This window comes from Heterobasidion irregulare, assembly GCF_000320585.1.
Source record: "Heterobasidion irregulare TC 32-1 unplaced genomic scaffold scaffold_02, whole genome shotgun sequence".
Classification (NCBI taxonomy): Eukaryota; Fungi; Basidiomycota; class Agaricomycetes; order Russulales; family Bondarzewiaceae; genus Heterobasidion; species Heterobasidion irregulare.
Genome location: NW_009258198.1, coordinates 2,043,419 through 2,069,624, shown reverse-complemented (window position 1 = coordinate 2,069,624; position 26,206 = coordinate 2,043,419). Strand labels below are relative to the sequence as shown.

General features: G+C 49.7%; 10 protein-coding genes across 10 annotated transcripts; 4 read left to right on the top strand and 6 right to left on the bottom strand.

Annotated features, from left to right (window-relative positions):
* Positions 1-28: 28 nt before the first annotated feature.
* HETIRDRAFT_432428 (uncharacterized protein) lies at positions 29-3,550 on the bottom strand (the record flags this gene model as incomplete). The annotated part of the gene is made up of 6 exons (XM_009544345.1): positions 29-616; positions 674-2,588; positions 2,646-2,908; positions 2,964-3,056; positions 3,109-3,220; positions 3,291-3,550. The coding sequence occupies 6 exons, from the start codon at positions 3,548-3,550 to the stop codon at positions 197-199; spliced, it is 3,063 nt and encodes a 1,020-aa protein (XP_009542640.1). The 3' UTR covers positions 29-196.
* Positions 3,551-4,237: 687 nt separating this feature from the next.
* On the bottom strand, positions 4,238-7,805 carry HETIRDRAFT_60513 (uncharacterized protein; the record flags this gene model as incomplete). The annotated part of the gene is made up of 18 exons (XM_009543552.1): positions 7,714-7,805; positions 7,508-7,652; positions 7,391-7,447; positions 7,064-7,281; positions 6,971-7,004; positions 6,813-6,913; positions 6,586-6,749; positions 6,286-6,364; positions 6,208-6,226; positions 6,072-6,150; positions 5,801-6,011; positions 5,441-5,744; positions 5,291-5,390; positions 5,196-5,232; positions 5,049-5,142; positions 4,919-4,999; positions 4,824-4,868; positions 4,238-4,774 (listed from the first exon to the last, which is right to left on the bottom strand). The coding sequence occupies exons 2-18, from the start codon at positions 7,538-7,540 to the stop codon at positions 4,238-4,240; spliced, it is 2,193 nt and encodes a 730-aa protein (XP_009541847.1). The 5' UTR covers positions 7,541-7,652; positions 7,714-7,805.
* A 1,265-nt stretch (positions 7,806-9,070) lies between these two features.
* On the top strand, positions 9,071-11,551 carry HETIRDRAFT_309872 (uncharacterized protein; the record flags this gene model as incomplete). Its single annotated transcript, XM_009544344.1, has 9 exons — positions 9,071-9,135; positions 9,189-9,404; positions 9,466-9,765; positions 9,821-10,066; positions 10,167-10,311; positions 10,363-10,669; positions 10,731-10,894; positions 10,951-11,130; positions 11,186-11,551. 9 exons carry the CDS (start codon positions 9,071-9,073, stop codon positions 11,549-11,551), a joined length of 1,989 nt encoding a protein of 662 aa, XP_009542639.1.
* A 321-nt stretch (positions 11,552-11,872) lies between these two features.
* HETIRDRAFT_424925 (uncharacterized protein) lies at positions 11,873-14,900 on the bottom strand (the record flags this gene model as incomplete). Its single annotated transcript, XM_009544343.1, is given in 12 exon segments — positions 11,873-12,005; positions 12,079-12,337; positions 12,373-12,854; positions 12,907-12,987; positions 13,151-13,312; positions 13,474-13,496; positions 13,550-13,856; positions 13,879-13,942; positions 13,990-14,122; positions 14,421-14,433; positions 14,453-14,629; positions 14,731-14,900. 12 exon segments carry the CDS (start codon positions 14,898-14,900, stop codon positions 11,873-11,875), a joined length of 2,004 nt encoding a protein of 667 aa, XP_009542638.1.
* Positions 14,901-16,129: 1,229 nt separating this feature from the next.
* HETIRDRAFT_310299 (uncharacterized protein) lies at positions 16,130-16,312 on the top strand (the record flags this gene model as incomplete). The annotated part of the gene is made up of 1 exon (XM_009544342.1): positions 16,130-16,312. A coding segment is annotated over one exon (183 nt), but the record flags the coding sequence as incomplete, so codon positions are not given.
* Positions 16,313-16,364: 52 nt separating this feature from the next.
* HETIRDRAFT_414795 (uncharacterized protein) lies at positions 16,365-19,784 on the bottom strand (the record flags this gene model as incomplete). Its single annotated transcript, XM_009544341.1, has 9 exons — positions 16,365-16,689; positions 16,736-17,331; positions 17,384-17,677; positions 17,733-18,155; positions 18,217-18,322; positions 18,379-18,545; positions 18,596-18,842; positions 18,894-19,120; positions 19,173-19,784. 9 exons carry the CDS (start codon positions 19,782-19,784, stop codon positions 16,365-16,367), a joined length of 2,997 nt encoding a protein of 998 aa, XP_009542636.1.
* Positions 19,785-20,180: 396 nt separating this feature from the next.
* HETIRDRAFT_311051 (uncharacterized protein) lies at positions 20,181-20,582 on the bottom strand (the record flags this gene model as incomplete). The annotated part of the gene is made up of 2 exons (XM_009544340.1): positions 20,181-20,300; positions 20,373-20,582. The coding sequence occupies 2 exons, from the start codon at positions 20,580-20,582 to the stop codon at positions 20,181-20,183; spliced, it is 330 nt and encodes a 109-aa protein (XP_009542635.1).
* A 194-nt stretch (positions 20,583-20,776) lies between these two features.
* Positions 20,777-23,076, top strand: HETIRDRAFT_448800 (uncharacterized protein; the record flags this gene model as incomplete). Its single annotated transcript, XM_009544339.1, has 10 exons — positions 20,777-20,940; positions 20,994-21,085; positions 21,147-21,168; positions 21,221-21,344; positions 21,392-21,603; positions 21,659-21,791; positions 21,847-21,987; positions 22,037-22,182; positions 22,235-22,371; positions 22,427-23,076. 10 exons carry the CDS (start codon positions 20,777-20,779, stop codon positions 23,074-23,076), a joined length of 1,821 nt encoding a protein of 606 aa, XP_009542634.1.
* A 296-nt stretch (positions 23,077-23,372) lies between these two features.
* HETIRDRAFT_414792 (uncharacterized protein) lies at positions 23,373-23,555 on the top strand (the record flags this gene model as incomplete). Its single annotated transcript, XM_009544338.1, has 1 exon — positions 23,373-23,555. One exon carries the CDS (start codon positions 23,373-23,375, stop codon positions 23,553-23,555), a length of 183 nt encoding a protein of 60 aa, XP_009542633.1.
* Positions 23,556-23,852: 297 nt separating this feature from the next.
* Positions 23,853-24,776, bottom strand: HETIRDRAFT_167976 (uncharacterized protein; the record flags this gene model as incomplete). Its single annotated transcript, XM_009544337.1, has 3 exons — positions 23,853-24,363; positions 24,423-24,580; positions 24,639-24,776. 3 exons carry the CDS (start codon positions 24,774-24,776, stop codon positions 23,853-23,855), a joined length of 807 nt encoding a protein of 268 aa, XP_009542632.1.
* Between the last annotated feature and the right edge of the window lie 1,430 nt (positions 24,777-26,206).

The following is a 26,206-nucleotide window of genomic DNA, read 5'->3' as shown; positions in this document are numbered from 1 at the left end:
ACGCAAGTCTTCTTCCGCCAACGATGTTCGTAAAACCATTTTTCACACAGCATTGAAATAGGATTATCGTATAATGAGGGCGCAGTGAAATAAATAGTTACGATGTGACAGCACGCAGATAGTAGTGTAATATGACATTGCGAAAAAAAGCCCAAACGAGAAATGAAAGAACGTGGGTTCATGTGAGTGTCATACGTCAATAACCAATCATCCCATCTTCGGGGCTCAGTAGCAACTCCCTTCTCATCCGACGAGGAGGAGTTGGGATCTTGAAACTTTGATTTGGTTGGGCACTGTGTGGAATGTCTCTCGCGGGCAAGGGGGATGGAGGCTTTTTTAAAGCTGCCTGGGCACTACGACTTCGAGAAAGACTTGCACCAAGCCGACTGTCATCAGCTCCGAGGAAGCTACCGTTCGTTGAAGATTGGCCGTTGACAATCGGAACCATAGGGGAATACGGACGGGGGGTCGGAGGGGAAGAGAATGATGAAACGTGTAGGAGGATGACGAATTCCTCTGTTGCATTGGTCAAGACAACCATGCTGTTCCGCAAGACAGGGGACAAAGGGTGCGAGACCCCATATGTCTTGATGATATTTGACAGTTGGACGACGGTCTATGTTCAAGAAAGCAACTCGGTTACAGAAAAGACCTGATAAAGATTGTGCAGTACCTTGACGAAGAGATGAGCGTCCTCTCTCAATGCTTTCCGATCCACTTGAACACCGGCTTGGAGGGTCAATATACCCTCCTTCAATTGGTCGGTCAAAACCTGTGCCTTGCCCAAACTTTCCCGGACTTCTTCACGTCGCTCCGAGACATCAGCCAGCATGGTGTCCATCATACTCCAGACTGGTGGTGCAGCTTCAACTGCTTTGAACATAGCCTCGATAGCCTCCTTGTCAACAAGAGTACTCAGATCAGAAGGTAGTTCCGTCGTAGGCATCCGGCCAAGAATAGACGGCGATGACCCTGCCGACGATCCCACCAGCGATGTTTGTGAACCCTGTCGAGAATGAGAATCCCATGGCTCCTTCGAAGCTTTGAAAGGCGACCTGTTCGGAGCTGTGACTGACTGGTTGGCAACAAATCCCGCCAGACGGAGAGCTGCTCGAGGAGTAGGAATATCTGTGGCATTACCAGTTACGATCCCTCCCTGCAGGTTCGGGAATTCAAGATGGGAAGGCAAGGATTTTCCAATCTCCACGTCTTTCGAGCTGAAAGAACCTGCATGACGGCGAGCCATGTGAGTCCTTCCTCCGGGACTATCCACTGGTGAGCGCGGCTTATGTGGAGGTACGAACACTGGTGCTGTGGAAGGTACTGGCGATGGTGAGGGCGAAGGTGATTGCTCCAGGCCTGACAAAACGGGTTGCATCGACCGCACCTTTCCAACTGGGGGAGGTCGATGATCACGGAGCAATGGCTCGACGGCATCAATGTGAGGAGTCATCGACTGCCATGCGTTTGAAATCTCTGCGGTTGCACCGTATAAAACCAGAAGCATTTGCCTCGTATACCGCACATCATCACGAGTGGCGAGGACCTTGAGTTGGAGTGCCAGAACCCCAACTGCTTTCCCGAAGACAGTCACGTTATCCTTGCAAGACTCGATGACAGCTCGGCAAACGGAGGGCGTGGGTACTGTTCGTCGACTCATCGAATCAAAGCGGTCCAGCGCATTGATCAGTTGAGTCATATAGTTACTAGCTGGATCGAGTACTTTAAGCAAAACAGATGAGAGACGTTCGTCGATAGCGTAAACAGTGTAATGTTGAAGTGTTTGATAGACTTGCGAGACAGCAAACAATATGCCACGAACCGCGTCCACAAGGCTGAGGAGAGACGACGGGATGGTCTTCGATATGGTGGACGACGGAAGGGTGGAAAAGCGACGGAAATAAGAATTTCGTTCGACATCCATGGGCGGCGCGGGTTGTTCCAAAGAGGTGGGCGACGCAGATACAGGGCCATGGGCGAAGGGACGAGCGGTAATGGATGTAACCGAAAAAGCATCAGACTCTGATGAGTCCTGCCGATACGAGATAGGCGAAGGCATTGGGAAGTTATCCAATGATTTGTTGACTCTCAGAGGGGTCGTAAAGGTGACTTGCGTACCCACAGGAATACTAGGGAGGCCTGCCGCATCTGCATCAGAGTTGAGCCGTAATCGAGCAGGTCTTAAATCTGGAAGACTTTTCTTTCCGGTGAGGCTGGATCGAGTGGCAAGTCTACTAGATCCAGCATAAGATGCATTGCGGGCGTGTGATTGGGCCTCGCTGTAGTACCTTGAAACGTCATCATCTGTCGAAGAGATAGACTCCTCTGGTGTGGGTAGGTAAGAGTCGGGAGAATTTGATGGTGATACGGAAGAACCAATGGAGATAGAAGTCGAGAGTGATCCCAGATGTAAAGGTAACACGCGCCCTGGACGCGGTGCAGACGATGGTGGCCCAAGAGATACTTGCGTTTCTTCCAGTGAGTAAACAGACGCATTAGAGACCACAGAGAAGGAGCGGGCATGAGGAGTCTGGCCATGATCATAGTCACCCTCGTTGACTGGTGAGTGAATCCTTGAACTATCGTCTCTATAAACCAATAGTGATATAAGATCAATATCAGGGCCTGAAACTGAAAGAACTTGCCTTCTGTGAACGAAGTCGTTGATGAAACCAGATTCATCACCGGATTTGCTGTGTTCTGGTGACCCACTATTCTCCGCCATCCATTTTTGAACTTCTTTGATCCAATCCTTTGTCGTAAGGTGGCTGTCGGTTGCCCCAAGTTCTAAGACGGCTTTCGGAGGCCATTCCAAGGGATTCTGTTCGATCCGCAGGATGTGAAGTCGTTTGAACTGTGTGAGGTATGCCGGAAGTCTGATTATTTTGTTTTTGTACAAAGAAAAAACCTAGCGATAATTCGTATGCGTGAATAGTTTCAAAATGAGCGATTGAAACACTCACTCTCAGATTGACCAAGGACCCAGGCTCAGAAGGAAGACGTTTGATCTTATTCCGACCGATGTCCAGAATCTCCAGTGACGGCATGATAGTCAACTGTCGTAACATGAATGAGGAGAGTTCCGCATGGAAGATAGTGTCAATGTACCACTTCAGGAAACACGGTGAAAGAATTGCTCTTCAGATTAAGGTATCGAAGACGCGATAGTACTGCGAAAGCCATAGGAAGGGTAGCCAGTCGATTGTTGGCAAGCGTCACCCTGATGCAGTCGATCAGTTTATACCAGCATATTTGAATGCAGTGACTGGGTGGTATCATGATCTACCCACCTAAGAACGGTACTGTCATCTTCTGCATTCTCCTCACGTCCTATGGAAGCCAGCTCATGTGCCCCATATTCTCCCACATCCGACAGGTTCCTGTGACTCAAGTCCAGCGTTGCCCCACCATCCTCTGACTTGAGCAATGCCTCGGCGATATGGACGTGGTTCAAGGAAGTCGAAGAAATTGGTGACGATGGTCGACTTCGGAGATATAGGGTTCCAGGTGAAGCACGTCCGAGTAGAGGTTCAGCATCAGAGGCGGACATGAATGTGGGCGATGGGAGTTGTCAAATGCAACGAATAAAGGAAGGAGTTGAAACAAGGACGGCTTTCAAAACATGGCTCGGAAGTGGGAGAGTTTGGGAAACACTGGCACCGCTTCGAGACCGCCACAAGCTGACTTCAACACCGGCCGGACGCTTTGAATTTGAGCAGCCGACCCCTCCGGCCGGAGACCGTGAACGATGCCGACAGACCCCTTATCAACCTCGTACTGCAGTACTGCTAACAAGGCAAAGGCATGTGCTGTTTTTAACGAGCTAATACAAGCCATATTGTTTGGGATGGTCCTAGCTGAACTTCCGTTTAGAATTTTGTTTGGACGAACTGAGGTATCCACTCTTTATTCGAACAATCGATACCCAATTGACCCTGCTCAAGCCGATGTCACATACTGGGGTGCAATTAACTCATCACTTCCCACTGAAAACATCCAAAACGACAAGCCTGGGACTCGAACCCAGAATCTCTAGCTGGTCCTCACCGGAAACTAGCGCGTTAACCATTACGCTAGCCTGCCATACACTGTCTTTGAGTCAATGTTGCTATTATCTCATTTCAACGTAGATCACCATCAACCATTACTGCCGTGGAGCGAATTGATCACACAGATAGCTCGAGGATCGCATACAAGGTATCACATCAAAAGATCGAATCTACACAATCACATCCCATCACCGCCTGTAAGTAGGATAAAAGCCTCCAGGAGTCCACTCTGTGTGGTTGAATCCTTCCCATCCATCCGGTTCCATCAAAGAAGATGCCGCCAGCGCAGGGATTTGGCTGTCTGGCGCAGTCGAGCTCAATGATTGAGCTTGGGTAGTCTGCATAAAGTACTGTAAACTGAAATCCATGTCGGCGTCCCCTGAAGTTTGGTAGATTGTACCAATGGGACGCTCAATCGCCTCGTCGTGTATGAGGACATTGGTGCTTGGGGTATCAGGCCAGCTATAGATATTGGGTGGAGTCTGCTGGCGATCTTGGCGGAAATGTGGGATAAATTCTAGGGAGCCATCTGTGTCGATTTGTACCTGTGGATGATCGTATTTGTCCAGTAAGGCTGACAAGAATTTTGAATATAAGGCAGGAGTGTGGCGCCCATCCCAGACGACCTCTTTGGAACCCAAGACACGGATTAGGTCTCGAACGACTGTTATTATCCTCCGGTGCGTTGCCAGATCAAGAAGAGGTACGAGTTTAGGTCGTAGGAGCTAAAGGCTAGTCAGTGATACATTATGATAAGAGGAAGATTTGGTATACATTGAGAAGGAACGCGGCCGCAAATGCCACGTACAAGAAATTCGACTTGAACAGATGTGTAAGTCTGATATCCGACGCAATGAGGGGAGACACACCTCCATTGCGAAACGAAGAATGCCTGTCGGGTACAGATCACGAACTATGATGTGTATCACGAGGAAAGCGACATCGATGCACTAATCCTAGATGTTAGTTGAGACGTTGGGTTTTGAGGTAGGAACATGCCTTCTGAACAATCGGGCTTTCGCGCATTACCCCTTTCTTCACTGCGAACGGAAAACCCAGTGAAAGAACCACCAATCTGAGATAGGCTGCGATTCTACGACAAGGACAATCAGTGAGATGGAACTATATTATGGAGAGGCGACACACAGTCTGGTAGTGTTGCCACGGTAGTTACACAATGGATCTATGTGGAAGCGTATGAATATACATGCACTTCAGTCGAAAGGTGCGTCGGAACAAACCCGAACTGTTTTGATCCTCCGCGTATCGTTGGGACCAAAATGCCATCTTATTCGATAGTTCTTCTTCGTAATGCAAACAAGTTGCGGTAACATCCAAATCCTACAGCAAGTTAAGAATCAGACGGGAAAAAAAAGTCTTTCACTGCGCACCTGTCCAGCTTTCTCAGTAGGGTCATGGCCGACTGTGTCACGAAATCGAGTCATGATGTACAAAATGTCAACATATCCACACAGGTGTATGTCATAGGGAAGGGTGAGGGCGGATGCTTTGTACCAATTGAATGACGACCGTGAGACAACATCGTTCAAAGACGACATAGGCTGTTTGCCAAACATGGTTGCATGAGCGCCATCGACGCAGAACAGGTTTAGCCAAGTCCTCGTTCGATTCAAGCGCTCCCGTTCAGGTAACCCAGCCGGAGGATGATGGTGTAGACCAAGTTCAAGGGCCATGCTATAGAAAATGATGATGAGATGCTGACTGAGAATCTGTATACCGCCTATACGCACCGGATCCCGACGCCCATGAACAACCAGCTGCGATCCTTAGCCCACTTTTTTGCAGGCATGGGATAGACGCCGAGCAGGACATAAGCTTGACAAACGTCGATAGATTTTACTCCATCAACAAGAGCCTTCCCAGCAGCCTCGCGAGCAAACTCCATTGCCATTCCGTATAGATTAGGCTTTGCTGTATAAAATCGTGAGGCAACAGCACATACTACAACAAGCGATAAGTCATCCAACCCACAGCGTTGCCCGCGAATGTTAAGATACTCACTGACGGTGAAGAGAAATGGAGACGCCCATATAAGTCTTGCTGGAGTATGAAGGTCAGGGTCGAGTAGAGAGAAGAAGGGCTATTATTGTGTCAAGCCATATTGGCTGTTATTCCAATTGATGGCGTGGCGACTCACATTGATCCTATCAAAGAAACTGCAAGTTCCAACCCATCGTGAAAAAGACAATCAATGGGAAATGGAATGCGCACGTACATTTGAAAAAGTACGACGATCTCCTCCGGTGCGACTACAGCGTATGTGATGATATCCGGCGGTGCCAGCTCAGGAATACCTTATGGGTTCCCAGATTGACAATAGTACATCATGACATTGTGAAAAACTCACTTCTCCAGTACTGTGCTGCCCTTTCTTCGTTCTTAGCTCGAGAGCGAGCCCTGAGGGCGTTGACGACTTGGATGTCCTCTTGGGAATAGCGATAGGGTGCAGGGGACAATTCTACAATGAAATGAACAATAAGTCAAGTCCGAGGTTCCTGCATTGGTCGCCACTCACCAGGGCCATCGTACGGTGCAATGCTAGTGATATGTTTACTGAATTCGAGCCTTTCTGACCATTGCCGAATTTTTTCTTCAAATTTCATTTTATCAAGGTCATGGAGCAGTGATTGGATTTGGAGATCTTGTTTTTGAAAGCGCTTTTGTAGATCCTCGTGAGTCCTGTGCCACGACGTTCGATGTCACACGGCAACACTGATGATATGGCTTGGAAGTGAAACTTACGGTGCAGGCTTTCGTTTCTTACGACCACGGACGACACAATCGTGATTGCCCGTCGTACATCGTCTGCACGTTTGTTGACCAGGCTGAAATTCGCATTTGACCTGCATGCCAACTCGTCAGTGACATCGAAGTGATTTCCAAGAAGGTGTTGTCTCAACTTTAAGAGACTTGCAATGAGCACATGCGCCAGATCTGCGAAGGGCCATGTAGATCAGTCCCTGTTCTTGTTCAGATAGAGAGAGTGTACGGACGGCCGTCGCAATTTGGATGTGATATCTTCGCTATCACTGTCGTCACTACGATTGCTCATGCGAGATGGAGTGGAGGCATTTGATAGAAACGAGAAGGTGAAAGATGGGTTGAAATTCATTGAAGCACTCGACGACGGAGGGTTTGGAGCGTGGGCGTCATGGAAAGAATCGGTGTTCATAGGAGAAACGAACTTGAGCTTGAACGGGGAGGAGGGCGGCTGAAGACAAGGATTGATCGGGGGGGTAGAAGAAGGAGAAGTTATAGTATGAATTAGTCATATACGAGAGATCATAGGAGATCATAGGAGATCATCCAGAACCGCGTACCTCGATCGACGATAGCGCATGATATGACGATGGGCGGTCTGCGCCTGGCAACTTGACCTGTTCACCGACGGCAAGTCGTCAATTTCAATTCGAGCGCTGCACAGTTCTCTCGCGTACGAGATCCATCGGGCCAGTGCCGTCAGCGCGCATACGATCGCCTTTCCCCGTTAGTGTCCGGCGGCTCTTCGTCGACGATAACTTCACGGGGCAACTGGAGCAGCCTGAGACAACGGGGGAAGACGGGCAGTGCTGAACTTTTAACCTGGGACGAACGCAAAAGCTCAAGCTCTATCCGTCTTTTCCATTTATCGAAGCCAGCGTACCGTCCAAATTCCGAGAGATTTAGCCAGTGATAGTCTTCTGATGAGGTCGCTGTTGAGGAGGTCCAGAAGGTCTGAGGATTGCCGGTTGTCTTGAGGGGCGCGGGAGAAACGGATTAATGGCCCGGATAGGCCTCCCTTTCTTTTATACTGATACTGGTCCATGTGTCCCAACGCCCCGTTGATCTTGGTTGTATACGCACGGCGTCAGCCGAATGGCACTGTAACTCTGCTCAAAAAGGCAAGGATTCGACTTCTCTGACTCTATGTAGACGAGTGTAGACGCTCAATGTACACGTTGCCCACAGGCCTTTCGTGTGTGGTGTTGTGCCCTTTAGCCGTCAGCAAAAAACGCACAGGTGGCTTCATGATGACCACCACTTTTGAAGGATATAACTGCCATCGCAATCCTGCATCGACAAAAGAAAGTGCAAGGAATGGTTGTGAAAGATTCGCCTTGTTTTGTTTGGATAACGCGTCCAATACATGCTGACTGAAAGGTGGTGCCCGGCCGCGTAAGTCATAAGCGACTGCATCAGAGCCAATGCTCAATACATAGACGCGGACGGGCGCTCACCTATCGCGTATATAAGCGCCGAGCGCCGGCATCGAAAAAGAGCTTTCTTGTGCGTGAAATCCCACGTTCACATTGTAACAGACACGAATACATCATCAAGCTCAAGCCTCATGAAATACAGGAGAGTCTTGACACTTACATGCCATCTTGAACACTAGAACACTGATTCGGCAAAGCCAATCTCTTGCCGTTAGATCAGCTTTCGCCGAGGCCAGTAGCTTCCTCAGATCAAAGTTATGGAGAGTGAGAAGGGGCCGCTCCTTCGCCGCCTTGCGCGGATCGTTGCAAATCTGTTCCCTGAGGAAACGCCAGCAACTTATTGCCTTTTGAGAAGTTTGTGTGATTACCTGCCAGCAGTTTTTCGGAACGCCTGGAGCAGTCAAGCTTTGCGAGAATGACCTGGAAATTTTCAATGATACTTGACACGTGCAGAATCGAGCTGAAGAAGCTACGCCGCAGGTGATCACAGAGGTGAGCGCTGCAATTGTACCGATGATGAATCTTCGGTATTCCACTGTTATTCCTCGAACTTGCATGGCCAAAAGAAGTATCGCCGATCACAGTGCTGGTGGTGTGACTGGTGGCGCGCGTGGAGGCATGTGACCCTACCTCAGTGTAAGGCTTATGATCTCTTTTTTCGAGAACAGCTTGACGTTTGAACATTTGAACGCTGAACGGCACCTGGCTGCTCCTCAGAAACAACTCCAGCTCTTAGGAATACATCTGCGTACATAGCTGAAGAACAATCCATCCTTTTGATTGGATCATATCTCAAATCCAGACATGTCTGGCTCAACTGCAATTGCAGGATCATGGTCCTCCCTACCTGTGCCATTGACTTCATGGATGTGAGTAGCATTGTTACGCCTCGGCATCACATACAAGCTTATTCTTTCGATAGGTTCGATGTCATACAATCTATGGGATATACTCAAATGACACCCGTCCAAGCTTCAACCATTCCATTGTTCATGAAAAACAAGGACGTGGTGGTAGAAGCAGTCACTGGATCTGGAAAAACTCTCGCCTTTGTTATTCCTATTCTAGAGCGTCTGATTCGACGGCCAAACAAGCTTCGTAAGAATGAGATTGGAGCGCTCGTGATTAGCCCTACCAGGTGCGTGCTTAGAAGTTATACAACATGTATACACGTTCAGTTCCTGACCCGCAGTGGATAGAGAACTCGCATCCCAAATACACTCTATCTTCACTCTATTTTTATCCTCACAACCTGTATCTTCCACTACCGAAGATCCTCCTCGCGCTTCCGAAACTCCTTCGGACGAATATCCCTCTCCTCTCCTTCTCGTCTCATCTTCCGAATCGACTCCTGCACAGGATGTTCAGCGCTTCATCTTAATGGGAGCTGATATTATAATTGGCACCCCTGGACGTGTAGAAGAATTTCTACTTGGGAAAGGTAGGGATGCAGTGGTTGTCAAAGAACTTGATGTTCTCGTCTTAGATGAAGCAGATCGGTATGTTTGTTGCTCTCGCTGCATTTTTATCAGCCAAGATTTAACAGTGCTTTAGCTTGCTTGACATGGGGTTTCAGCAGACCTTGACTCGGATTCTTACTCACCTGCCAAAGCAACGGAGAACCGGTCTGTTCAGCGCTACCATGACAGATGCCGATGCCATTTCGGAGCTTGTCCGGGTAGGACTGCGCAATCCTGCCAGAATTGTGGTTAGAGTGCAGTCAAAGAGGGTTTCAAGTCACCATGCGAGCGATCCTGAAGGCCGCGGACAAACGATCGAAGAACGCAGGATACCTGCTAAGTCAGTCCTTTGAAGCCTCTTCTCCCCCACGTTTTCCCCCACGTTCAATGATCGCCATGTGCTTCTGCTCCAACCTTCTGACTGAGAATCCATCGCGCAGCCTCAAAATATTTCATGTGTCGTGCCGGCCGTCAGAAAAACTTATACAACTGACTCGTATAGTGCTCCACGAGGTGACACACCACCGGGCTGCACGGTTCATAATCTATTTTGCAACTGGCGTTTCTGTTGACCACTTCTATCGCGTATGTTTTTGGCATATGCTCTCACAGTCCAGACTGAAACCAGACTATCAGGTTCTTCCTCTGTTTCTTCCGGCTAGTGCAAGCCTGTTCTCTATGCATGGCCATCTTCAACCTTCTGCCCGCACACATACTCTATCCTCGTTTACTTCATCTCTCTGCACACCGACGGCTCCCTCGATTCTTCTCGCAACTGACGTTGCCGCAAGGGGGCTCGACCTTCCTGACGTTGATGTAGTCATTCAATTTGACCCACCCTCTGATACCAAAGCATTTTCACATCGATGCGGACGTACAGCGCGTGCGGGTAAGAGCGGCAGAGCCTGGGTCTTGCTCGTAGGACGGGAGCGAGAATACGTCGGTGAGCGGCATAACCGGCATTTGAGATCTTCCTTCTAACTTAATATCTGGGCTGTGTGCAGATTTCTTGTCTGTTCGAAAGATCCCTCTTCATGAGCACCAGTATATTCTCCAGAATGGCGCACTCTCAGCAGAAGGCGAAGATCGCCCAGAGGACAGTGCAGTATCCTCCTTCCAGTCAAGTATTCGTAGCGAGCTGTTAAAAGATCGCTCTTCGCACGACAGGGTCAGTTTTTCATTGTCGGTTGTGATACGGGTCATAACATTCTCTATTTTTTTTAGGCAACGAAGGCTTTCGTGTCGCTTGTTCGCGCATACAGCAAACATGAGGCCTCATACATCTTCCGAGTCAAAGATCTCGATCTTGTTGGCACAGCGAGGTGCTACGGTTTACTCCGTCTTCCTCGAATGCCGGAATTCAAAAATGTGGACAAAAGTAGTTGGAATGATGCTGACGTTGATGTAAGTCATCTCATCACCTCTATCCTTGATGTACATTTCATCTTATCTGCACTAGTGGGGCTTGTACGCTTACGCAGATACAGCGCAAGAGGCAAAACGACTCAGCGCAGCTAAAGCCATATCTTCACAAGATATGCGCCAGAAACGGCTACCCAAGGACAAATCCCAAAATGTGGCGTGGAGCAACAAAATCACCAGAACAGAGGAAAGGGAACAAAGGAAGGAGAAGAAGGATAGGAAAAGAAAATGGCTTCGATCTCAACAGCAATCAACAGAGGCCGGACAGGTTCCAGACGGCAACGATGACGACGACGACGACGACGACTGGGAGGAGTTAGCGCGGGAAGAGCGGATGGCAAAGAAGCTGAAGAAAGGAGGTATAAATCAAAGCGAGTTTGATAAAGAATTCGCCGATCTGTGAATTGTAGGAATTGGTCCGTCCAACAAGCATCGACGCAGATATCTTGTGGCAGCTCATGGAACTGACGTCTGCGACATGAGTGCATGGGCTATCATCCCCAGTGAGAACGTCCAAGTTTGAGAATGAATGTGGGCGAATGAGAGCAATATATTCGCCAGCAAACATGAGCAATCGACCATATTCATTCCCAGTCCGGAGGTTGGCGATGCACTGGAATGCTGTCAACCGCTGGCGAATGAATTTATCTCAAAGTTATCTCATATGATAGCATTCGATGGTGCTTGTATCTCAAAGTATGGGATTGGATGTCAACTGATACAATCAATAGGAGTAAGTGATAATTTTGACTGTTATTCCGGTCAAATGCCAGCCATTATCAACGAATGCACATATATTGTGACTGGGAGCGAACAATTGTGTAGCAATGGGAATGGATGCAGGCAGATGAGATTGGCTACGTAGTAAAAGTAGCATGCAAGAACAAATGCCAGCAAATGCTAGCAAATGCCCTCAGATCCTCGGCTTACCCAGTCCTTCTCTGTCCGAGCATCCTGCTGCACCTGCTCCCGCCGCTGTGCCCGCTCCCACTGCTGCTCCTGCTCCCGCCGCGCCCTACTGCCCACTCTCCGCTGCTAATCCATCGCTGCTCCCGCTCCCATTGCCGCTGCTCATGTTCTGCCGCTGTCCCGCTCCTGCAGCCGCCGCGCGCTGCCCACTCCCCACTGCTGCTCCCACTCCTCAATGCCGCTGCCCACTCCTGCTCCTGCTCCTCGCCACTGTTGCCCACTGCTGCTACCGCTCCTATCGCTGCTGCCCGCTACCCATTTTCCGCCGCTCTGGCTCCTGCCACTGCCGCCCGCTGGCCACTCTCCACTGCTGCTCCTGCTCCTCAATAATGCTTCCCCTGCTCCTGTCACCGCTGCCCACTACCCACTCTCCGCTGCCTTCACTCCTGCTGGCTGCTGCCCACCCTCTACCACTGCTCCCGCTCTCATTGCCACTGCCCGATTTCCGCCGCTGCTCCCGCTCCCGTCGCCACCATGCGCTGCCCACTCTCCACTGCTGCTCCCACTCCTTGATGCTGCTGCCCGCCGCTGCCTCCACTCCTGCTCCTGCTCCTGCTCCTGCTCCTGCTCCTGCTCCTGCTCCTGCTCCTGCTCCTGCTCCTGCTCCTGCTCCTGCTCCTCGCCACTGTTGCCCGCTGCTGCTGCTGCTCCCCATCACCACCGCCGCCATCAGCTCACGCGTGTCCATCCCTTGTGCTTTCTCCACCTCCACATCTTGAGGTGTGCTTTGTGGTGTGCTGTAGTCGTCGTAAATAAGCATAGATGCAATAGATGGTTATACATACATACTTGTTTGGAACAATCATCCCGTAGCTCCTGTTTGTCGAGAACCAACCCAAAAGCACTTTGAGGCTGTGATTTAGCTTGAGCCTGGCCATGTATATACCTGGATTTTGTCAGCAGAGAGAGCCGTGTAAGCATCAGTGCATTCGTAGTAAAAGCTGTTAGGGTGGTCTTGAAGCCAGCGAGCAAGAAAAGTATTCCTGGAAAAATTTGTGAGAGCCAGACAGAGAAGGATGGCTTGAAAACTCACTGAGTACTGATGACAGTGGCCTTATACTTGTCCTTAGCTAGTACCTTTGAGCATTTTCTCATCGGTAAGTGTTGTGTTGTTTGATCAGAGGGTTCCGGAGCGGTGTTTGCTCTGGCACTAGCAGGCGAGTGTACGACCACTTGGTTCATGACCTCAACAGAACTAGCCACAGCATAAGCAGCTGTGGATATTTCTGCAATCGGTTGTGTAGAGTCGTGAGTGGATACAGATACCTTCGCCGCCTTGGGCTGCTGGAATACAATGTTGGTTCCCAATTGTGACATGTCAGTATGATGTCAGTGTACAACAAAACAAACACATACAATGGATTGGCGACTTCAATAATCTGTGAATGATGGTGAGTACAGTGGCAATGGCAGCAGAACACATGGTGCAGACCTTTTTAGAAGCTGGTGCTGGTACCTCCACAGGCCCAGCCTCAGTTGAGCTTGCCATAATAGGATGTGGAACAATCACCTCGAGATCTGTTGCAGGCAGGGCAGGTAAAGGATCTGTCATCACTGGCTGCAGTGCGTGGGGATTCTTATTTGAGGATATAATATCTAAAAGTACCGGTGTCATTTTCTCAGCGATTGCAACAGCCTCCTTCTGCGGCAGTGCAGCATCCACAAGCGTAGTCTGCTTTGTTGTCCGCGGTGATGAGCGCGCCACCCCTCTAAGCGCCGGGACCCCGTTTTTCGCAGTTCTACGAGCATGAGCATGCTGACCTCAGGAGATACCCCAGAGACCGCCGGGTGGCCCCGCCACCCAGAGCGATCCCTCCGATGCCCACTACGACCTCAGCATTACGGTATCGGGCCGACGCGGTCTTGTCTCACACCCCCCCCAGTCATCGCCTCGCATCATCTCACTCAGCCCCCACGCGTATCGCACGACGACCTCGAGCCTGCTACACCCGCAAAGACCTCGCCAAGCTCTCGCCATACGCCTCGCAAGCATCGACCGCACGGACTGCACCACGAGCAGCTCCGCGACGCGATATCGCAGAGAGCTTTATTGCGTGCGCTTATTGGGTAGTACAGGTCCCGTGATCCATTGCCCCTCCACCTTCCTAGAGTTTACCTCGTCTCACCGCTACACCTCTTTACTAAATATCGCTTTGTCTCGCGACCGCGGCACGACAGAACCTCGCGGTCTGCGAGCACCTCTGCGCGTGGTCTTCTCTTTATCTTTCTATGTTACGGTCTTGGCGCGATATCGATTTACTTTACCTTACGAGTTCGCGTTTACTATACTCACTTCGACTTACTATAAATATCTGCCTACGACACTGCAATATACCAGTTTCGAACACCCCTCTGTTCAGAGCTCAACCTCGCACGGAGATCTCGCTCATATCGCATCGCATCGACATCGCACTCGCTCGATTTAGCACTCGTCGCCTTCATCGCCGCTATCCACAGGGCCCTCGTCGCTGCCCTTGAAGTTGCCTCGGTCACTCGCGCCTTGGCCCACGGTCTGCCACTTCACACGAGAGTATTCTCGTGTGACCTTGCATCACCTCGCTAGCTATCTCGATATCTCGTAGTACGTATATCGCGCCCCATCTCGCAACTTACAAGAGTCCCTCGATATTTGTAGTAAAAGTCAGCTCCCCGCCTACCCTGTGTTTAGTGGTGTGTTTTGTGTTGTGTTTTCGCACGCAGAGCCATCGCAAGCGCATCAGCGGTGTTGTGACCGTGGTCGGCGCATGCATAGACAGGGTGAGTGCCGTTGATTTGAAGGTCATTGTGTCTTATGGTGGTGAGGATATGATTGTTGTTGTTGTAGTTGTGTGTGCATGTAACGGTGGAGGTGCATCAGCAAAAGTGACAAAACGTGGGATGGCCTTGGACGGATTGGGGGGTTATATAATCTCGAGAGCCTGCAGGCAAGGTCATATATGGCATTGCATTTGCCGCGCTCTCCTTGGTGGTTCGGCGCAATCGTTGCATTAGATTGCAATCTGGAGGCCCCGATGCCAATGTAATATATTCCTGGCCTTCATAATATATTCTTATACATGCACACCGGTGATACGCTAGAGGTGGCTCTAAGTGCCGAGCACAACACCAAAACAACCTCTAATGCAGGGGGTGCTGGAGCTAGTATCTAATACACAAGGAATTGTTAGTGATGACTTTAGAAATCGATGGCGTACTGAGAAGCAACGGGGAGTATGAGATTATAGCGCCCGAACGGTTTCGGGACTGCGCCGAACACCGACCGAACGTTCGGTCGGTCGAGTCGGGGATTTGGTCGGTAACGAGAAGGTAGTGTCGCGACCGACAACTACGTGCTTCAAGAGCCACACGGGACTCTGACAATATACGAGGGAGGATGGGGGGTACGAGCGAAGTGACGAGTACGAACGCGAATGAGGCCGAACGACGAGGATGACAAGTTTTCGGGAGTCGATGAAGACGATTTCGATGGTTGAGACGAGTGCGAATGAGCTCTGAACTGTGGGGTGCGAAAGCTGCTTTATTCCAGAGTTGTATGTAGGTTTTTATAGTAAACAGCGCCCCTAAGTAAAATATCGAACCTGAAATGAGAGTAGATGTCGAATGGGCGCCAAGCCTTAGCGATCAGAGAAGATAAGAAGGTAGGTGAGATGTCCATATGGGTTCCGAAGGTGATAAGGTAAAAGGTAATCAGTGATGTCGCAATCCCAAACGTTCGGGATCCGTCGCCCGAGTGTAGGTAGCAGGAACAGGCGTTGGAGAACCAATGAAAAATAAAGGAGAAGTATCGTACGACCAGGGTGGCCAAGCAATGGTGCAGGATCGCGTTTGACCGACCACGCGGAAGTCGGGAAGATAAGCGATAAGGACTGACCGACTCACGGAGGACATCGGCCGATACGGAATACTGGCCCCGATCTCGTACACACCTATCGTAACACTCCTGTGCGGTCATGGTAAGTACGTGAAGTGTGGGCGAACTGACCCAAGTGCTGCCGAATCGTCCTTTGGTGGCTTGTCGTCAGTCGGGTGGGGACCGACCGTGTTCGGTAATAGTCGGCGTCTTCGGTACTTGTCTAGCGCTGTTCGGTATCTCCCCAAAGCTTCCCAAATACCTCCCTCGGAACCTAGCGCGGGTGCATGCTCATCACCGGCCTCAAAATATATTGTTAAACATGCACACCGGCTCAGAATGTAATGTTATACATACACCCGGCCTCAAGATATAACGCGATACATACACACCGGCCTCAAAACTCGCCATAACCCTCCTCTGCAAGCACTCGCTCGTCCCGCTCCCTTCCGTCCCCTTCAGGCAACGGGTCGGGATCATCGTCAGAGTCCTCCTCCTCCTCCTCCTCTGTTAAAAGCCCATCTTCTCCCTCCTCTTCTTCAGATTCCTCTTCCGAATCGTCATCCTCAGTGCCGCCTTGCTCGTCGACTCCCTCGTCGGAGGGCTCCTCCGGCACTTGTGCAGCTTGCCCATCTCGGAGAAGGCTGGTATTGAGGTGCCATGTGCCCTTGTGACCAATGCCGCCGCTGCAGAAGCGCATGAACATGTCGCGGTCCACGAACCTAGGAGAAATTGAGAAATAGAAGTAGGAAATGATGTGAAACTTACATGTTAATATAATACCCCTCCCAATCTTCATCGTTCTCTGCTGGCTGTCGAGCGATGGACAGCCCAAGTCGCTCGGAGGTGTGTCCACGCGCAAATGCAGGGATGAGGTGTACGCCGCGGATGATTTCCTTGGGGTCTAAGAAGCCGAACGCGGCAGGATCGTCTTCGGGGATAAAGGCGACACTGTGCAGCCGCTTGCGATCCCACCCACCTGGCGCGTCAGTGTCGAGGCCAAACCAGCGAACCCACAAGAAATCCATTTGCTTGGGCTCAGAGGAATGACCGCGGTGGTGCACCATGCAATGGAAGACGCCAACGACACACGTGTACCAGTACAGATGCATTGGGTTGTCAGGGGTGCCATCCTCTTGTGAGAGGACCATTACATCTGCTTGTGTTCGCGTATTAATCGAGTCTTGCTGTCGTCGCATGTCGTATGAGGTGTAGTTGATCCGCAGCACGCTGTGTTGATACAGCCGGTCATTGACGATAGTGATGTTGTCACGGTCCTCGTCTGAGAACTCACGTTCATCGCCATCGTAAGCGAGCCCTAGCACACATGCCAAGAGGTGATCCTTGAGGCGAGGTAGGAACTCCTATGGTAATGGAATGAGCAGGCAATCAATCAGGTCGACAATCACCACTTACCTTGAGCGCGGGGTCTCCAGAGTGGTCGTGAATCCAAGACTGCACGTTCAGGTGCTTCCTTGTCGATACGGCAATGTGGTAATGGGCAGTGGGGTCAGACAAAGGCAGCTGTTCAGGCCGCTTACGCTTCTGCGTGCACGTGCGTGCTAGCTCGCGCCTACGATGTTCATCTGACCGCTTTGCGACTTTGTGAAGGAGGCGTTCACGAGCATCGTGCCTTGCCAGCTGCGGAACAAAGTTGTTCTTGTTTGTACGGTCGTAGCGATGTTTGACCACCTTGTGTGCGAGCTCACCCTGTGTAAGAGATACTCAACTAATACTACTTATGTGAAGGAGCAGCAGTTCTTACCACTTGTGTGCTGTACGAGTCTGTTGTTCCAAAGCGGACGATCATGCCAACGTAGTCACCAAGGGCATGGTATTTGTAGGTTACCAGGTTAAAGATTTTGCGCAGTTTTTCCGAAGCGAATGTTGTCGCACTGGTATTCTTTCCTGAGTCGAGACCCTTCTTGATCATTGCAGCCTTGCGTCTTCCTCGCGCGGCCATCTCGTGAGGGAGTTCCCTTGTGTCGTAAGCTGCGCAGGTCTTCTTGACAAACCATCGCATTGCGGCGCCGAGCACGAGTGTGGCGGTGGTGAAGAACCCCAGGGAGGTGCCTGTATGGAGGCGCAGCTTTGCGTATGCATGCCACGTTGCGAGGTCGAACAGGAGGTTGGCCACAATGGCGTCGTGGCGTGCAGGCAAAAGGCCTTCGAATACTGGCATAGCACACTGTGAAAGGGAGGTTATACCAATGTGTGACATGATTCTTCGACTCAGGAGAAGTACTTACCTGTAACAAGTCTTCAAAATCTCGCGCAGCAAGCTTTCGCATGGCCGAGGCATTCCTGTGAAAGCGTCGTATTGTGCTGCGACCAAACGTGGGTACCGCTCGATAGCTACAATGTATATACTGTTAGATTTGAATCAAATACAAATAATAGAAACAATATACCGTTGATTCAATTTTTGAATGGCATCATCTGCAGCTGCTTGAAGCACTCGCATCAGATGAGTGAAGGTAGCTTTCCATACACCCAGCTCGACCTCATGCAGGAGGTCGACCACAAACATCGAATGGAAGTCAAACCCAAAGCGCGCTAGCTTTGTGGAAAAGGCATTCTATAAATAATTGTTAGCTAGTTGTCTGAGTAGATAGTGGAGAAACTTACCCTTGTTGGTACGAGCGAGCGTTCACCGAGCACTGTCTTCAGCCTGTCTGCCTTGAGTGGCACACCGAACTCATAGATCAGTCGGCGGGCAGTTTCAACATTCTGCTGGCGTTGGACATCATCTTCGCGATCCTTGCAGCGAGTCTTCATATCAGACTTCATGCCCATGTGGACAACTTTGTTCTTCTCGACAAGGCATCGAGGGCACAGGCACTTGGCGAGATACTTGATACTCGCAAGTATGACCCTGGATACAGGTAAATTACTAGAAGGGCAAAAGACATGATAATAGACTTACTTTTCGGGGTAGTCCGCGGAGTAAGTGAAGAATTGTGGAAACACACGACGCATGATACCATCACCACATCGAATGACGATTCCATGGGTATATGCTTCCATGAAATTGTTGTCAAGGAGGAGGATCCATATCGCATGTATGAGCTCACGCTTGCAGTGCATGAGAGTCTCTGCCGTCGCGCTCTTGCCGAAAAATGAGCGGTAAAAATCTTGAATAACGTCCGGAAGCTGGAAAATGCACACATTAGAAAGCTATCACACCGGCAAAATGCAAACTCACTGAGGGGATGTATGCTAGATGATGGCATGCATATGCCGTGGGTTTTGCGCGGGTGTACTTTGATTGGGAGCCAAAAAACAAGTAGAAAGGCCAGAGTGACGCCGTGCCGAAATTTGCAAGGTGCGTCGCGTCCGACCAAAGCATGAGCGGCGCGACGATGCGCTCCAACTTGTCATCAGGCTCACGTGGGAGTTTCTGTATTTCCTCGTCAGGCTCGAGCATCGAGTGTGAGCAATATATTTCTGAGTGGACGCGCTCGGGCTTTGAGTTCTTGAACGGCTTCCAAAACTGCTGAAATGGTGTGGCGTGAAGTGTGGAGAAGGTGGTGGAATCTGAATAGACAGTCTTGATAATGTCGACGATATTGCGATGCCAGACACCCTTGACTTCAAATTCTGGCGCCTCGTCTTCGGGAGTCTTCACCTTGTCAGCAGGGAGGCGGATCTTAACAGACGATTGATGCCAGCCCTCACCCTCATTGAAGGGGCTCGAAGAATCGGCAATGTAGCTGTCTATGCGCTCGTTCTCTCGAGCAGTGTTGAACTTTGTGAAGTCCTTGATGCTGAATCCATCCCTCATGGAATCCCCGAGAGAGTGCGCTAAGCGATCCATCTCGCTTGCCGATTTTGTCGCAGACTTTGTGTACTGCCAGCACATCATAATTGCAGCGACTGCGTTAGTAAACGGAGCATACCAGGGTTCCACTGATGCTGGATCCTGGGCCGGTGCCGGATCCACCTTGGGGAATGCTGCGGAGTCACAGACTTTATCGAGTGAATTTTCAGGTTCTGGGTTGTGCGTCGGGTATCGCTTGTACTGGCGGAATAACCCAAATTCATTGGGTTTTGTTTCAAAGATGAGTTCCGGCGCTGGCGCCGGCTCAGGCTCAGGCTCAGGCGGAGGAGGGATTGGTGGTACAGACTCCGGGCCAGGCTGGGTAGGAAGAGGATGCTGTTTCGAAGGAATATGGGAGAGGGGGGTGGTGGAGCCAGGCAGGAAATCATCAAATCACTTTGGGAAGCGTATTCCACGTCCAGAGCGTGCAGAGCACGTAGTAGGAGGCAGAAGCAGGGGTAGAAGTTCTGACGATGAAGCTTCTGGGATGGGGATCGAGTCCATAATGTCTCGCTGATACGCAAAAAAAACGCGAATATTGTTCAATATATGTAGTGAGCGCGCGTGAAGGCCGACGACACTCACCTCTGCTGTCAACTCTTCAGGTTCTACCGACATCTGAGCTCTCTTCCTCGACCGTGTCTCCACCTCTTCCGCCGCCTCCTCCTCTCGAGCGCGCTTTTGCTGAAAGGTAACATCTTGAATCTCTTGATAACCTTTGCAGTTCCGTTGATGCATCTTGAGAGCGCGTCGGTCGTGGAAATTTCGGGGACACGCGAGGCATTGGAAAGCCATTAAAAGGAGGAAAAACAAGAATGATATTACAGTTTTCATCCTCGTCGAGGGTGCACGACCCTCAATGAGCTCTGAAAATGACAAGACGAGTCCGACTCTGCAAAAAGTCTGCGGATGCAATCACATGACCGCTCAACACGTCGCGACTTGATCATCATTCGGTCATTACTTTCGCTTTCACTCTCACTCTCACCATGCCTTATCGACCCCCTCCCTCCGAGAATTCTGACTCAGACGTGGAACATTCAAGGTATGTCTCGAACCCAGAGAGAGCGGTATCAAAACACGCCATGGAAGACGCACGCCGTGCACCAAAAAGCATGGCACAGTGCAAGGGAAAGAAGAAGGATAAGACAATGTGAGCTAAGGCTTCTTCCATAACTGTCAACTAACCTTCTCCATTATCAACAGACATGACGACCAAGATATTTACAAGAGCGCCGCGCGCTGGATTTCACGTGGGATCACTCTGTACAATGATCTCCATGACGTTTTCCGCGTCGGTATGCGCATACAACTCGGGCACGCTGGCACATCAAACTCAGATGACGAGACCGATGGCAGAGTTTCTGCTCATGATCTTCGCGTGCGAGTTCTTCGTTATCCATGTCATTTGTCATTTCTCACGTATTAGACAGGCAAAAGGACCAGAAGAAGCTATACTTGAAGATCTTCAAACAGGTTCTCGACCTCGTTCCTGGTTTCTCTGTCAAGGTTGAGTCTGAAGGTAACAAAGACTCTTTTCTTGCATTGTTTGATATGGTGAGTGCATACAAGCGCATATATGCACACTTATCACATCTAGTCAGATGATCAAAAGCAGCTCCAACGCTCGCACGGTGGACACGACACACATGAAGAAGTTTGTTGCTCAGTACGCGCCACTTGATCTGGTCACGCAGCCGTTGAAACCGGCACTTGTGCTGGCCAACAAATGCGATCGTGGGTTTTCGCATCCGATGCTCGCGCGTCTTCTGTGCCCCAACAAGTATCTTCCAAGCTTTGACGAGGATTTTACTAGGTACTGATGTCAATGCCTCACTTGATGGAAACTCACTCTTGCTCTCTCTCTGCAGCACCTGGAACAAGCTCAAGAACAACGAGATTAAGGTCTTGGCCAAGCATTGGCCCGCCTTCGTATACAAGGACTACCAGTACGACCCAAGCGACCGTGAGAAGGGATTATTCCGCGGTCACCTCCTTATCTGCGTAAGTCTCCACCTGGTCCGTTCTCAAATTGCTGACATCTTCTATTGTTGCAAAGGCATGGCGCGCTATATACATAGGCCCATCAGCAGCAAGGCTAGGCCCTGACAGCAAGATAGCTTGCACAAAGAGCGGCAACGCAAAACTGCATGGCGCTAACGTCGTAACACCGCGGACTATTGCGTATGCCGCTTGCCAGGTAAGCTGGTGTCTACAGGTTCATGCAAGAGCTAAAATTGAGTCTGCAGGCACGCTTTGCTATCAGTTCCATCGAGATGTGGAGCCCGGACGATGGCACATTCAACTATCCAATCTTTTACAGGCGGATTGTGGAGCTTTTTGAAAGGTACCAAGCTGATAAGTGGACAAAGGACACCCTTGCATGGTGGAACAAGTACCTTACATATTGCTCTTCGGGTTGCTTGCACTAACAAAATTCTTTGCAGGACGGTCTTTGGGGATGAATCAGGACATGCAATGCCCAATTCAGGAGGTGAAAGCGACACAGACGGGTCCGACAGCGAATGGGAAGCCCTGCACACATTGCGCTGCGAACGCTGTGCGATAGAAGAAGAAAAATCTGGTATTCAGGTTTCGTTACATATCCACATGCTACTGACGTGCTACGTACTTTACAGCACAGGCCGCCAGTCTGGACACCGGTGCGCGAATTTCTGCTGCACCTTTGTTGGGCGCGGCACTTGAAGCTAGCAACCCGACTCCAGCGGCCCTGAACATGCTCGCAACAACAGCTTCTCGCATGAATGCCCCCGGCGCCGACGACACAGACCACACAATAACGACTGGCTCATCAAGTCTGCCGCCTCTCAGACAACTCGCGATCCAGTCCTCTCGTCATGGTCAAAGTAACCGGCGCATGTTGTGGCACATCCTGGACGAAGATGAGGATGAAGATGAAGACATGTACCTGGATAGTAGGCCCCGTGGCAGCTCGTCCAACAGTTGCATGCACGATGGGGAAGACGGCACTACACGCCAATCGCGCAAGCGCAAGACGCTTGTGGACGACGACTCTGACACTGCTAACAACGACACCGGCAGTGTTGCCCATCGCTCACGCAACCCCAGACGTCTTGTTGAGGGGGACGACGAGCACGAGCACGACAACCACGACGACGACAACCACGACGACATGGCGCCGCAATTGCGCAAGCGCACGGCCTCGCACGCTCAGTACGATGATGATAGTAGCCGCACCTCGAAAGCACGCAAGGCCAAGATGAACGCTGGCGCTACGTCGACTTCCAAGGGCAAGGGGAGGTCTTAGACGGTCATCCTTGCTGTTCAATCCTCGGGGGTTATATTATTCTCTTGTGCTCTGCTTCAATTTCTTGTGCTCTGTGCTCTACATGGCTCCACGGCGCGCTCTCGTTTTGGCTTTTTGTGGTTTATCTTCCGCATTACTGACTCATGTATATTTCTTCTTGCCGCTGAATATATTCTTATTGTTTGATTGCCGTGTATACTTACTCTTGCTGCTCAATATATACCGGCTATTAAACTAACGTGTTTTTATTGTCTGACCAGCAAATATAAGCTCGATATTAGATTGTGGATCATGCAATGCCTTGCAAGCATTGCCTGGCAATATATTCTTGCCAATCCTCACTGAGTAATATATACTTGTCTCAAGGCTTGGCAAAAACCCCAAGAAATATGAAGATTGCATTTTTGCTCGTGCCTCATATGCTAATGCAATACCCCCCCTCCCAATTGGAGGTCTTGGTGGGTTTCCGGGGTATATAAAGGTATACATAGCTATCTATCATTTGTGCACTTTTGCTGATGTGCAACAGGTAAAGCTGGTGCTAAAGAAGTTCCTACGGGAGTACTAGCTAGTGTCGACTTTGCCACTCGAGCCTTTTTCTTCCTCAGCCCTTCATTTGCATGGTCAGTATCCGCATCATTAGGATTCCACTCACGTTTGACGATGGCCAATGGCAAGCCCTCTAAACTAACATTAGCAGGTTCCTTCTTGATGGCCTCGTGGCCATGATTCGTCCAGAATCCCAAGTAGGCTTGTGTGATCATGAGATCAATCTTCTATCGCCCTCCTTCACAAAGCAGGAGCAGGGGGAAGTGGTTGGACATTGTGACGTGAATGTACATGCGCGCTTCGTGAGTGAAGCTATTTGAGACTTCGGCTGCCTGGCCATTAGCAAGCAAAGAATGAAAGAGCGAGTTGAGCATCGCCTGCATCTCCTTTGCCACCACATATGGCACAGCTTGCCTATTTATATCTTCAGCGAATTGCAGCCCAACGTTCTCACTCTGTGGACCACCTTTTCCTGCTTTACCTTTCTCTTGACTATTCCACCCTTTGCGAGAAAAGTAAGGGAGTTTACTGCAGTCGCTATCCATGTTCGGTGCCAATGGCATGATCATATCCTGCCCAAGTAATATACGGCTTGGGCACCATTGCATACTCCATGTTATAGCAATAGGTGTGTTTACTGATGGCGAAACAGGCATTGAAGGGATGGGGTGACTAAAGGGATTGGATGTCGTAGAAAGCAGCTGTGGAATGGCAGTGATGATCTTGTTATAGGCATTTCTAGTGAGAGAGATATGTGAAGGCTGAAATTAAAGATGATTGAGTTTTAACGGACATACTTGTATAGCACAATTTGTGCAAAGAGAGCCATATGCTGGCTCTCTGCTTGAGCAAGTTGCTGGAGGTGTTGGTTATATGGGCAGTTTCCAGCACGTACAAGCATGTCATGATCAGCTTTGATAAGTATGCGCAAGATGTCGTTGTAGTCATTAGAATTCTGTTGAGATATATTAGGGTTTGTTGTCGACTCGCAGGTAAAATTTGAGCATGCTCACAGATACCAGACTCTGTGATGAATGAGATTGGTGATATACACAGGAGGAGTCCGTCTGATATGGAAGCTTGAGTTGATTGGATGAGAATGGTGAAAAAGCTGGTGAACTTGATGAGAACGAGGATGGGGTTGCTGTCATGTTGAATCTAGAATGTAAAGGCAGCAAATTGGAGCTGACATTAAGGAAACTGAATTCGGGTGAAAGCATTTGAGATAGAGAATCCCAAAGTCGAAAGATTCAATATGGCTGATGTATGTGTTTGGTGGCTCCAAAGAAATGGCAGTGGAAATGGAAAGTTAAATCAAGGAGTTTTCTGTGTGCTCTAGATGTGATAAAAAAGAAAAAGTGCTTCTATTAGCTATGAAAGGATGAAATTAAGAATAGGAGATGTATTCGAAGGCAAGGAGAGAATGAGAAGATTGTGTGCTGAGTACAACAATAAGTTGATGCTAGCGGTCATTGTTGTAGCGTGAAGTACTCTCCAATTCAGATTCCAATAATGCTACTTGCACACATTGTCTCTATGATAGAAAAATCTTGCTGGTTATCAAAGGGGTTCACACATGCATTAGGTCAAATCAAAGAGTCTCCACCTGTCAAAAGATATACTATTATACACCAGCTAGTACATTAGGAAAAGCGCCTAAATCTGGCAACACCGGCAAATCCTAACATGGGCATGTATGCCCTGACAAGCACTGGTAAGCCTGGGTATGTTTTTTCTGCTCTCGCCAGGCTTCCCCAGTCAACGTCTCTATACGGTCTCGTCCAGGTCGGTACAACAATAAAACTACATAATGCAATACTTTGACAGTTCCAAGCCACTTGCTGCGGCAAAGTTCATGTGAGTCTAAGTCAATTCAGGTTAAGCCGTGCAAACAACAACAAAAAGAGCTCGGGTGATGAGACAAAAAGATGGATTACAGTGGACTAAAGCTGAAATCTTTGCAAAATGAAACACCTTCATCATTAAAACCCTTGTCCTCTGACCCCTGTTCATAGCATTGTCAAACTCACGCTAAAACCCAATTGGTCCGACTCGCTATTATTACCATCATCGCATTGTTGTCAATGTCTTCGCTGTCACGAACGGCTGTTCGGGACGAGAGGATCCTAGGCCACAAATAAGAGGATTTGGGAGGATGATCGGGACTGATCAGACTAGTGTCTTGCAATCAGAGAAGACTGTGTGAACAGCAGTTCTTAGATTGGACAGAAGTGGATAGCCTAGGGCTTCCATCCTGCGCCGCAGTATCTATAAATATGTACAAGCAGATGCACGGACCAAGTATCAGTGGAACGGGAACGCGAGGTATAGTCGGGAGAAAGGTCCTACGAGTCCTTATCAAGAAGGTGGGAAGAGGTGAGTAAGCATAGGTGAAACGTTTCGTAACATTACCCCCCCCTCTAGGCCGTCAGTGCCAGAGACGGTAAGTAAAAGTTCAGGAAAAACATAAGCAATGCGCGTAGTCCGAGTCGTACAAAATAATACTTAGGGCACATATTCTCGCTGCCCACAGTCGAGTCATGACGCGATAGCCCTTGAGTACGGACGTCATGATACCCCA